At 40.6% G+C, this 13,334-nt stretch overlaps 1 protein-coding gene across 6 annotated transcripts in view; it reads right to left on the bottom strand.

The window, feature by feature from the left end:
- The window catches only part of LOC139765613 (uncharacterized), a 244,706-nt gene that overhangs the window by 63,136 nt on the left and 168,236 nt on the right, over positions 1 to 13,334 (bottom strand). For 5 of the 6 annotated variants that reach the window (XM_071693272.1, XM_071693273.1, XM_071693275.1 and 2 more), the window contains 2 exons: positions 9,056 to 9,169; positions 5,874 to 6,011 (listed from right to left, as the gene is read on the bottom strand). In XM_071693272.1, the coding sequence (XP_071549373.1) occupies positions 5,874 to 6,011; positions 9,056 to 9,169 (252 nt within the window). Of the gene's footprint in view, positions 1 to 5,873; positions 6,012 to 8,597; positions 8,881 to 9,055; positions 9,170 to 13,334 lie in introns of those variants that run through there. The other variant, XM_071693276.1, reaches the window with a different exon arrangement.

Raw genomic sequence — 13,334 nt, 5'->3', positions numbered from 1 at the left:
GGGTTGAAAAAGAGGGCAAATGAGAGTTAGGGTGAGAGTATCATTAAACTTTAGGGAGGATAAAAAGATGTTTTGGAAGGAGGTAAATAATGTGCACAGGACAAGAGAACAAATGGGAACATCGGTGAAGGGGGAAAGAGGGGAAGTGATAACAGGTAGTAATGAAGTGAGAAGGAGATGCAGTGAGTATTTTGAAGGCTTGTTGAATGTGTCTGATGATAGAGTGGTAGATGTAGAGTGTTTAGGTTGAGGTGGTGTGCAGTGTGAGAGTCAGGGAAAGTGGTTTGGTGAAAGCCTTGCAGAAGATGAAATCCAGCAAGGTGGTGGGTTTGGATGGTATTGCAGTAGAATTTATTTTGAAGGGGGTGACTGTGCTGTGGATATTCAATGAGTATATGGATCATGGGGACATGCCTGAAGATTGGCAGAATGCATGTATTGTGCCATTAAGCAAAGGCAAAGGAGATAAAGGTAAAGCATAAGTTTGCAGGGTATCCCTAAAAAATTGTATGGGAGGGTATTGATTGAAAGGGTGAAGGTATGTATAGAGCATCAGATTGGGGAGGAGCACTGTGGTTTTAGAAATGGTAGAGGATGTGTGGATCAGGTGTTTATCTTGAAGAACATATGTGACAAATACTTAGAAAGACAGATGGATTTGTACATAGCATTTATGGATCTGGAGAAGGCATATGATAGAGTTGCTAGGTGTGAGAGGTAAAGTGCTAGATGTAGAGAAGTTTCTATCAAGGGTGTACGTAATGCAGATGAGAAGTGAGAATCTGCAGAAGTTGGTGACTGACTTTGGAAAAGTGTGTAAAAGGAGAAAGTTGAGAGTAAATGTGAATAAGAGTATGGTGATTAGGTTCAGCAGGGTTGAGGGACAAGTTAGTTGGGATTGTAGATTTGAATGGAGATAAATTGGAGGAAGTGAAGTGTTTCAGATATTGGGAGTGGACTTGGCAGTGAATGGAACCATGGAAATGGAGGTGAGTCATGGGGTTGGGGAGGGGGCGAAGGTTCTGGGTGTGATGATGAATGTGTGGAAAGAGAGAACGTTACCTCAGAGAGCAAAAATGGGTATGTTAAAGGAATAATCGTCCCAACAATTTTATATGGATGCGAGGTATGGGCTATAGATAGGATTGTACAGAGGAGGGTGGATGTGTTGGAAATGAAATGTTTGAGAACAATATATGGTTTGAGGTGGTTTGATCAAGTAGTGAGAGGGCAAGAAAAATTATATATATATTTTTTTTATTATACTTTGTCGCTGTCTCCCGCGTTTGCGAGGTAGCGCAAGGAAACAGACGAAAGAAATGGCCCAACCCCCCCCCATACACATGTATATACATACGTCCACACACGCAAATATACATACCTACACAGCTTTCCATGGTTTACCCCAGACGCTTCACATGCCTTGATTCAATCCACTGACAGCACGTCAACCCCGGTATACCACATCGCTCCAATTCACTCTATTCCTTGCCCTCCTTTCACCCTCCTGCATGTTCAGGCCCCGATCACACAAAATCTTTTTCACTCCATCTTTCCACCTCCAATTTGGTCTCCCTCTTCTCCTCGTTCCCTCCACCTCCGACACATATATCCTCTTGGTCAATCTTTCCTCACTCATTCTCTCCATGTGCCCAAACCACTTCAAAACACCCTCTTCTGCTCTCTCAACCACGCTCTTTTTATTTCCACACATCTCTCTTACCCTTACGTTACTCACTCGATCAAACCACCTCACACCACACATTGTCCTCAAACATCTCATTTCCAGCACATCCATCCTCCTGCGCACAACTCTATCCATAGCCCACGCCTCGCAACCATACAACATTGTTGGAACCACTATTCCTTCAAACATACCCATTTTTGCTTTCCGAGATAATGTTCTCGACTTCCACACATTCTTCAAGGCCCCCAGAATTTTCGCCCCCTCCCCCACCCTATGATCCACTTCCGCTTCCATGGTTCCATCCGCTGCCAGATCCACTCCCAGATATCTGAAACACTTCACTTCCTCCAGTTTTTCTCCATTCAAACTCACCTCCCAATTGACTTGACCCTCAACCCTACTGTACCTAATAACCTTGCTCTTATTCACATTTACTCTTAACTTTCTTCTTCCACACACTTTACCAAACTCAGCCACCAGCTTCTGCAGTTTCACACATGAATCAGCCACCAGCGCTGTATCATCAGAGAACAACAACTGACTCACTTCCCAAGCTCTCTCATCCCCAACAGACTTCATACTTGCCCCTCTTTCCAAAACTCTTGCATTTACCTCCCTAACAACCCCATCCATAAACAAATTAAACAACCATGGAGACATCACACACCCCTGCCGCAAACCTACATTCACTGAGAACCAATCACTTTCCTCTCTTCCTACACGTACACATGCCTTACATCCTCGATAAAAACTTTTCACTGCTTCTAACAACTTTCCTCCCACACCATATACTCTTAATACCTTCCACAGAGCATCTCTATCAACTCTATCATATGCCTTCTCCAGATCCATAAATGCTACATACAAATCCATTTGCTTTTCTAAGTATTTCTCACATACATTCTTCAAAGCAAACACCTGATCCACACATCCTCTACCACTTCTGAAACCACACTGCTCTTCCCCAATCTGATGCTCTGTACATGCCTTCACCCTCTCAATCAATACCCTCCCATATAATTTACCAGGAATACTCAACAAACTTATACCTCTGTAATTTGAGCACTCTTATCCCCTTTGCCTTTGTACAATGGCACTATGCATGCATTCCGCCAATCCTCAGGCACCTCACCATGAGTCATATATACATTAAATAACCTTACCAACCAGTCAACAATACAGTCACCCCCTTTTTTAATAAATTCCACTGCAATACCATCCAAACCTGCTGCCTTGCCGGCTTTCATCTTCCGCAAAGCTTTCACTACCTCTTCTCTGTTTACCAAATCATTTTCCCTAACCCTCTCACTTTGCACACCACCTCGACCAAAACACCCTATATCTACCACTCTATCATCAAACACATTCAACAAACCTTCAAAATACTCACTCCATCTCCTTCTCACATCACCACTACTTGTTATCACCTCCCCATTTGCGCCCTTCACTGAAGTTCCCATTTGCTCCCTTGTCTTACGCACTTTATTTACCTCCTTCCAGAACATCTTTTTATTCTCCCTAAAATTTAATGATACTCTCTCACCCCAACTCTCATTTGCCCTTTTTTTCACCTCTTGCACCTTTCTCTTGACCTCCTGTCTCTTTCTTTTATACATCTCCCACTCAATTGCATTTTTTCCCTGCAAAAATCGTCCAAATGCCTCTCTCTTCTCTTTCACTAATACTCTTACTTCTTCATCCCACCACTCACTACCCTTTCTAATCAACCCACCTCCCACTCTTCTCATGCCACAAGCATCTTTCGCGCAATCCATCACTGATTCCCTAAATACATCCCATTCCTCCCCCACTCCCCTTACTTCCATTGTTCTCACCTTTTTCCATTCTGTACTCAGTCTCTCCTGGTACTTCCTCACACAGGTCTCCTTCCCAAGCTCCTTCCCATGAAAGGCATGTATGGAATAGAGTGAACTGGAATGAAGTGGTATACTGGGGTCAACTCGACGGTAATGAACTGAAATTGGGAAGGTGAAATGTCCAGGGTAAACCATGGAATGGTCTGTGGGGCCTGGATGCAGATACGGAGCTTTGGTTCAGAGCATTACACATTAGAGTTAGAGAATGAGTGTGAGCGGATGTGGCCTTTCTTCATCTGTTCCTGGCATGACCTTGCCTACACAGGGGGAGGCAATTGAGTGAGAGAAAATAAGAGAATGTATATGTTATCTTTTTTCTTTTCCGTAATGCATTTACATTTTTTCATGTGGGGCAGGGTAACTTTGGGAATGGACGAAGGCAAGCAAGTATAAATATGTACATGTGTATATGTATGCTGTCAATGGACTGAACCAGTGCATCTGAAGCATCTGGGGTAAACCATGGAAAGGTCTGTGGGGGCTGGATGACGAAAGGGAGCAGTGGTTTCGGTGCATTAGGCATGACAGCTGCAGACTGAGTGTGAATCAATGTGGCCTTATTTTGTCTTTTCCTGGCGCTACCTCGCTGGTGTGTGTGTGTGTGTGTCTTTGCCCCTACAAGACAGTGATCAGACATCCTTCCACCTGCCCCTCTCAACACATTAACATCCAAAAGTCTCTTTTACACACTTATCAATCAACACATAATCCAATAATGCCCTTGGACCATCTCTCCTACTCACATATGTATATCTATGTGCATCTTTCTTTTCTAACCAAGAATTCCCAATCACCATTCTTTTTTCAGCACACAAATCCACAAGTTCTTATGATTTCCATTTACAACACTGAACACCCAATGCACATTAATTATACCATCAACTGCCACATTACTCACCTTTGCATCAAAATCACCCATCATGAAAACCCGGTCTCGTGCATCAAAGCTGCTAACACACTCACTCAGCTGCTCCAAATACACTTGCCTCTCATTATCTTTTTCTCATGACAAGGTGCATAGGCACCAAAAATCACCCATCTCTCTCCATCCACATTCAGTTTTACCCACATCAATCTAAAATTTACTTTCTTACACTCTATTACATACTCCCACAAGTTCTGCTTCCGGAGTAGTGCTACTCCTTCCTTAGTTCTTGTCCTCTCACCAACCCCTGATTTTACTCCCCAGACTTTACTAAACCATTCTTCTCCTTTAACATTGAGCTTCATTTCACTCAGAGCCAGAACATCCAGGTTTCTTTCCTCAAACATACTACCTATCTCGCCTATCTTCTCATCTTGGTTACATCAGTGCACATTCAGATATCCCAATCTGAGCTTTTGAAGGAGATGAGCACTCCCCACTTGACTTCTGTTTCTGTTTTATGTGCAATGCAATGAATCACAGATCCTATCCACAACTAGGCCCAACTGACTTTTCCATTGTTTTACCCATTTGCTTCATATACCCTGGTTCAGTTCTTGGATAGCATGTCACCCCCTGCATACCAAATCACTCCCACTCATAAATCCCATGCATGCCTTTCACCCTCCTGAATGTTCAGGCCTTGATCAGTCTAAATCTTATTCAATCCATCCTTCAATCTCCAATTCTATATCATCCTTCACCTTGTACTACCCACTTCTTACACTTACATCCTCTTTGTTAACCTTGTATCATCCACTTCTTACATTTACATCCTCTTTGTTAACCACTCATATTAACACACACACACACACACCCCAACGTACACACCATTTCAACACACCCTCTTTAGCACTCAACCATAATCTTCTCATTACTGCACCTCTCTCTTAAACTATCAGTTTTTACTTAAACCTCCTCAAACCACATTTTTTCAAACATTTCATTTCCAACATATCCACCTTCTGTACATTCTCATCTACAGCCCATACCTCGCATCCGTACAAAGCCATCAGGACTAATATACCTTCAAACACGCCAATCTTCTGCCCCTAAGATAGTGATCTTTCTTTCATCACATACCTCACTGCTTCCAGGACCTTCACTTCCTGATGTGCTCACCTTTTCCAACCCAGTGAGGGGGGAATTAGAAACTAAGCTGTCCAGGAAAAATTTTTTCTTGTTTTCCAAATTATGACATTACGTCTCCCTATCAACACCCTACCAGCAACTTTCCTCACACAGCCTACAAGTTGGTACATCCACAATCAAGAACTAAATATCAATTTACAGGTTAGCCTAACTGCAAGATCAAATCAAGATAACAGTCTCGCACAATCATAAAAACATAAAGATATGAACTGACACAGAAGAAGAAACCTACCATTTGTACATTTTTTACATGGACTGGAGGAAAGAAAATATATTTCCTTTACTAGTGCACTGACTCTGTACACCACCTTGGTGTTACAGTCATCGAAAACTTTCTTGAGAGTTGAGTCTATAAAACCTCTATCCACGACTGAAAAGGAATGAAAGGTAATCAAAGATATGCAATAACTGTGGTATGTTAATAAATTTTGTATGCAAATCCTTACTGAATTATGAAAGACTGGTGGAAGAGTAATCAAATGACTTATTTACAAGTAATGGACATTTATCAGCACATGAACATTTTTCTTTTGAGCATACCATTCACATCTTCAACACTGCCCTCCTCCTCATCCCTAACCAGCCCTGAGACATCATCCAGGTACTACTAACCACATGGCAATAAGATAATCCCCTTATGTTCATCACATTTCCATCTTATTGTCCACAATCTTGTAAATGAGAAGTCCCTTATATCTTCCAGTGTGCCTTAACATGTAAACATTAGAAAAGTCTGTACGTAAAGAAGGTTTTCATAATAGATATCATATACCTGCATGAAATTATGTGCATAAATTAAACAAAATTTCTCCATTCACATTCCTTCCCTGCTATTTAATCTATCTATGATATAATCAATTTGATCACCACATCTCTGGACCATTAACTTCCATTTACATTACTTTTCTATATACTGACCTTGACGTTTCCCGATTTGACATTCACAAAAAACATTTTGGGTACAGTACTGCTTTCCTAACATGATGGGTATAGTACTGCTTTCCTAACATGATGGGTACAGCACTGCTTTCCTAACATGATAGGTACAGTACTGCTTTCCTAACATGATAGGTACAGTACTGCTTTCCTAACATGATGGGTACAGTACTGCTTTCCTAACATGATGGATACAGAACTGCTTTCCTAACATGATGGGTACAGTACTGCTTTCCTAACATGATGGATACAGTACTGCTTTTCTGATCTTAAAAAATCTACCCTTTATTTCTCTGTTAATGATAAATCTATTGTCAAAAGAGTGACCAATTCTGTAACGAAAGATAACCTATTAACTGTTCCTGCATCTAGGATAATGTTTTTTGTCTTGAGTTATGAAAGCATGTATTAATCCTGTTATCTGACCATCTGCTGAATATGTAAGGCAAGCACAAATGTTTTTGAAATGAAATGATTTAGAACAGTACATGGTGTAAGGAGAGATTTGTTTGCAAGAAATGACTGGGAAAGTAGTTTGTAGGCAGCCAATGACCATGGAGGTACATCACCAGTACTACCTGCCTGGGTACTGGGAAGGTGAGTGACAGCTGCTTAGTTGGTTGTCAAGTTGCCCTCCTTTGACAAAGGTAGCTGCCTTTTCTTTTTGCATCACCCATTAATGGACTACTAGCAATCTGTCCACAAACATACAATCTCTCTTTGTCATATGTAACACTTGACAACACTTAACTCGCACAGCTTATTCTTCATAACTTTAGATTTTCCTGTGGTGAGCACTACGTGCTAGCACTGCCTTTTTGCACAATGGAAGGAGCAATAGACATAAGTAGTAGGTTGGAACATTTAGGCATTCAGTTGAAACATTACACAGGAGTAACTGGTAGGAGCATTAGCTAGTACTAGTCAGTGGGAACAATAGGTAGGAGCCTCTGCAAACACTGCACTAGAGCTGCCCTTTGCTAGTGGCCTGTTAAGGGTTAGGCACTACAGGCTACGAAGTGGCACTGGAGTTCAATGGTTATGTAGGCTCTACTACTGTGGCCAACCCTTTCAGGGAGTTCTAGCTGAAACAGACATCAGAGATATAGATAGATAAATAAATAGACAGATAGAAGCTGAATAAGAGATCTGCAGAGAGCAAGCTGATATGCTTTGGAAATATGGAATATTCATGCTACCTAACATCACTATTCTAGTATATGTTGGAAAACAAGCTTTGCAAAAAGACTGAAATGACTTATCCTTATTTTGTCTTATCAGAAGCTGTCAAACACATTCATACCCACTCTAGGATGCTCTCACAGCAATGGAACAGGCCCAGTTGATATTATGACTGTATTTTCATGTTTTTTAATGCTTACCTCGCATAGCATTGAATCAGACCACAATAATTCAACTTTCTTTTTTACTTTTGAATACTATCATTTTTTCCACCTACAGAGTGATGCAATTCTGGACCATACTCTCTCTCTAAGGGTTAAAGATAGAGTTTTAAAAAAAAGTAATCCTAGAGTTTGGTGCCCTGGAATGTGATGTGCTAGAATATGGTTTCCCACTCAAAGGTTCCCTATTGGGGAACATCTTAGTAAGCATGGTGTTCCAGATTGTGGTGGCTTGACCATAATGTTTATGACATTTACTTTATATGATACTTATGTTTCAAGTTGCTAAGAGCTAATTCTATAAAAAACAAAGTTATGGCCCACAAACTATTTTCACACCCATCTGAGCCAGACCTTAAGATCCAAGGTTCTTGTGATCTAATTATCTTATGCAACATTGTCATCACATGAAACTTACATATTCTAAACTTAATGGACATATCCACGAATAAGAAAATCATGGTCTAAAAAACAGATGAAGAGAAGTTCATAAAATGGACACATTTTCTTTTTACATACTATTCACCATTTCCTGCATCAGCGAGGTAGCATTAAGAACAGAGGACTGAGTCTTTGAGGGAATATCCTCACTTGGCCCCCTTCTCTGTTCCCTCTTCTGGAAAATTAAAAACGAGAGGGGAGGATTTCCAAACCCCCCGCTCCCTTCCCTTTTAGTTGTCTTCTACGACACGCAGGGAATACTTGGGAAGTATTCTTTCTCCCCTATCCTCAGGGATAAAATGGACACATACCTTAACATTAAAAGTCCAGGTAATGCTGACCTAATTATAAATCAAACTCATCTTTGGACATCTTTGGATGGTTCTTGAATGTTTCAAGTTTTCTATAAAAATACATTCATTATGACCCAGGCAAGGAATTACTGGCAAAGGAATATAACTGGAAAGAGGAGAAAAAGCCAGTATCAAAACAAAATTGTATGTCTCCATCTTCACTGATGAGAAAGCAAAACAAGAATAATATAGAGCTTCTCCAGCGTATCTTGAATTTCAACACATCATCCTATATTCAAGGGTCTATTGTACACATAAATAAGTAATGATAAATCACCAACCAGTTCTGATTTGTGGTGAAGTAGTTCCAAGAGCACCTACAAAATCCAGTTCATCGCTAGTTGTTGCAAGTTTCCTCTTCATACTTTTGTTTGACTGCTCAGAATGGATGCTTTCTGAAGAAAATATAAAAAACATAGTAGAAACATATGAATAACAATGCATAACACAGAAACTTGTAAAAAAAATCATACAATAAGTAGAATAAAAAAGATTGGTTTACTGACTCAGGCAGTTATTCAGCTGAAAATATACAGTTGAGATATGACAAAACTAGGCCATAATAGTAACTAGCTAATTAATCACAACAGGGCTTACATCAAAGTGGGGCTGGATATTCCTACACTATGGATAAGCACATGAGTAAGGTCTATCTTAATAGTACACGATGTTTTACTCTGCAAATACCATGATTTATCCATTACACAGTTGGTGATGATTAGTTAAACATTAAATGATGTAAAGTTACACATCCGTTGCATTGCAGTAATACTGCATTGACATACATTATGTATAATGGTAAACATTAAGTGATGAATATTTTCACATAGTTGAGTTACAATAATACAGTAGTTGACTTGCACATATCTATGGTACACATATCTATGGGAAAACTATATCAACAACAGCAGGTATAGGACTGTTCTTGTATCTGCTTGTACAGGCACTAGTTGGTACAAGGCAATTGTGGTGATGGATGCCGGTCAATGGAGTTTGGGCAGGAGGTGGCATGGTGAAGGCTGTGCTGGTATCTGACATTGTCATGATATTTACACTAGGTGATCACCCCTCTGACCTTCACAGAGAGTCTTAATGAGTTGCTGGTTCACTACTTCACTGGTTGGAGGGTAAGAGTATATGTCAGTGTCATGGTGTTTATGCTAATATGGCTCCACCTCCAATATACACCTCTTGAAAGACTCTCACTGAGTCACTAGTTCACTAGTCCATGGGTAAAGTTTTAAGACTTTGTCTATTACAGGTGGTGCTATGGAGGTAGCAGAGGCAGTGGTCAGTCAATACACCGGATCCTTTATAAAGAAGTCCTGATTCAACTGAGGGATAGAGTTGGGAGAAACTATCATCAGCTGTCTGAAAATGGTTGATGGTTTCTGCACCATGACATTGCTCCCTCACACACTGTTGTCTCCAGTTCCCAAAGTCATTGGTAAAGTTATCTAATATATACAATGTGTGATCTAAAACTTCTCTAAGACTGTCTATTACAGGTGGTGCAATGGAGGTAGTATATGAGTCTGTAAAGTGGTCAGACAGTACACCATGCCTTTTATAAAGAGGTTTTGATTTTAACTGATCAAGGGATAAAGTTAGCAGAAACCACCACCAGCTGTTTGAAAATGGCTGAAGGTTTCTACATCATGACAATGGTCCCTTACACAATGCTGTCTCCATTCATGATTTTTTTTGGTAAAAAAAAAGATCCTGTTATACCATACCCTCTCTATTCACCTGACCTCACCCCAAGTGATTTTCTTCTGTTCCCAAAAATCAAAAAGAAACTGATAGGTATAAGATTTGATTACATTCTAATCATCCATAATAATCAGAAAGTAGAACTCATCTCACAGTTGAAGACTTTCAGCATTGCTTCCAAAAGTGGCATAAACACTGGAACACTTGCATATCATCAGAGGGAGAACCTTTACAGGGAAGAGCTTATAAAAATATTATATGTACACTATTCTTAAAAATAAATGATATGTCTTAGAACTTTTTGACCACACTGTATATCTTTCACAACTGATTTCATTTGAAATAGAAAACTGTGTGTGAGGATGATGGATCCAATCAGGCATAATCCAAGTATCCAGCTGGAGGAAGAGGGGACAGTTCACAATGACCGTTAACCTCTGGCAGCTTAAGAAAGCCAGTGACATATGACTGACCCCACTGAGGGCTGGATGAAGTGTGTTCACCATTTACCATGTTAGCAAGGTAGTGCCAGGAAAAAAGAAATGGCCTCATTCACTTACATCCGTTCTCTAACAGGTCAAGTACAATGCAATGAAACCAGAGCCTCCTAATCATAATGAAGACACAGACCCTTCTGTGGTTTTCCCTGACTGCTTCAAAAGCCTTGGCTCAGCCTACTGACATAACATTGCTCCAATTTGCTCTATCCCTTCCATGCCTCTCAACCTTCAGCATATTCAGATACTCAAGCCTTCAAAGCCTCTTTCACTCTATCTTTTCATCTCATCCTTGGTTTCCTCCTTTTCCTTGTTCCTTTTACTTCTGACATGCATAACCTCTTAAGTTATCCTTTCCTCAATCATCCTCTCCATATGTCCAAACCATTTCAGCACAACTTCTGCTCTTTCATATGTATGCCACTTTCTAACACACTATTCTCTTACCCAATCTTTGCCCTGAAAGAGAATGACCTCTCTTTTCACATTCCTCTGTGTGTCTTTTGGTCCCTCACCCAACATACAGTTCACTTCAGCTCCCATGGTTCCATTCACTCCTATATCCACTCCTAGGTACCTAAAATGACTTCACTCCTTCCTCCCAATATCCTTTCTCTTTGCAATGCTGAACCTAATAACCTTGCTTTTATTCACATCTACTTTCAACTTTCTCCTTTCATATACTCTCCTAAACTCAGGCACCAGCTTCTGCAGTTTCTAACTCGAATCTGCCACCTGCGCCATATCATCAACAAGCAAAAACTTCCTGACCTACTAAGCAACCCCATCCCCAACAGACAGTATAACTGCTCCTCTCTCCAAGACCCATGCATTCACCTCCCTTAAAGCACTGAATGCATTGCTAAGGCTCCCATGGCTTCTTCAATCTGTCCTGCATGCCACCCTCTCACAGGGAGCAGACCCCTAACGTTAATTCAGCTGATGGTGGCATGTGCAGCAAAGTTTTTTTAAAAATCTGTTTTCATTTTGTTATTTACTAGGGGAAAAAAAAGATTAGCTTCTCACTGGTAAGTTATGAGGGATGAAACTGGCTTTCTGTGACTGTGGAATAAGTCATGCAGTTGGTAGCTGGAGACACTTGGCCCAGTGACTAAGTATGCATTATGTACAGGTTTAGATGCTATAGGAGTATTTATCTGATGTATATGATTAAAAAAAATCCAAAGAAGCACTCAGTGATGCCTTCTGTGGCATAAGACTGAGTAGGTAGGTGAGAGTGCTGGGAACACAGAATGCATCATAAAGTGTCAAGGGGGTGAGATTTGCATATCATGGTAGAACTTAAGAGGGTTGGGTTAAATAGCTATGGTGACATCACAACCCACTGCCATAGACCCATATTCACCTAGAACCACCCATCCTCCTCTCTAACTACTCATGCTTATGCCTTACTCGCTGATGAAAACTCCTCACAGGTCCTAATAGCTTTCCTCTCATGTTATGTATTCCTAACACTTTCCATAGAGCATCTCTAACAGCTCCATCATAGGCTATTTCCAAATCCACTAATGCCACAAACATATCCCTCTTTTTCTCTACATATTCTTTACATATATTCTTCAAAGCAAACACCTGATCTGCACATCCTCTATCACTCCTGAAGCCATACTGTTCTTCCTTAATCAGATGATATGTGAATGCTACCATCCTCTCCATCACTGCTCTTCCATAAAACTTATCAGGTACACTCAACAATCTTTTACCTCAGTGATTTGAACGCACCTTTGTCCACTTGCCTTTGTACAGTGGCACTATATAGGCATTCTGCCAGTCCTCAAGCACCTCATCATAATCCATACACATACTGAAAATCCTCCTTAAACAATCAACAACAGTCACCCCCTTTCTTCAAAACATCAACTGCATTACAATCTGCTAAAATGTGGATAAAATGCTGCATGGCTGCTGTTGGCTGCTTTGCCTCGTTCATCTTACGCAAGTTTCACCATCTCTTTTCTTTTATTCAAACCACTTCCCATGACTCTCTCACTCTGCATGTTTCCCCAAATCAAACACCTACATCTGTCACCATATCATCAAACATATATTCAACAATCCTTTATTTACTCTCTTCTTCACCTCATCTCTGCCTATTACCAATTCCCCATTTGCCACCTTCACCAACGTTCCCGTTTGTTCTCGTTTTTCTCCCACTAATAACCTCCTTCCACAACATTTTCTTATTTTCCCTGGTTTGTTGATACTGCTAATCTCATCTGTCCTCTTTTTCAGCTCCAGCAGCTCCCTTGACCTCCTGCAACTTTCTCATGTACATCTCCCACTCACTCGCACTGCTAACACACTCACTCAGCTTCTCTTATAATCCATC

Source organism: Panulirus ornatus, chromosome 55, assembly GCF_036320965.1.
Source record: "Panulirus ornatus isolate Po-2019 chromosome 55, ASM3632096v1, whole genome shotgun sequence".
NCBI classification, from domain to species: Eukaryota; Metazoa; Arthropoda; class Malacostraca; order Decapoda; family Palinuridae; genus Panulirus; species Panulirus ornatus.
The sequence above is the reverse complement of the archived record's forward strand: the minus strand, read 5'-3'. Positions and strand labels throughout refer to the sequence as shown.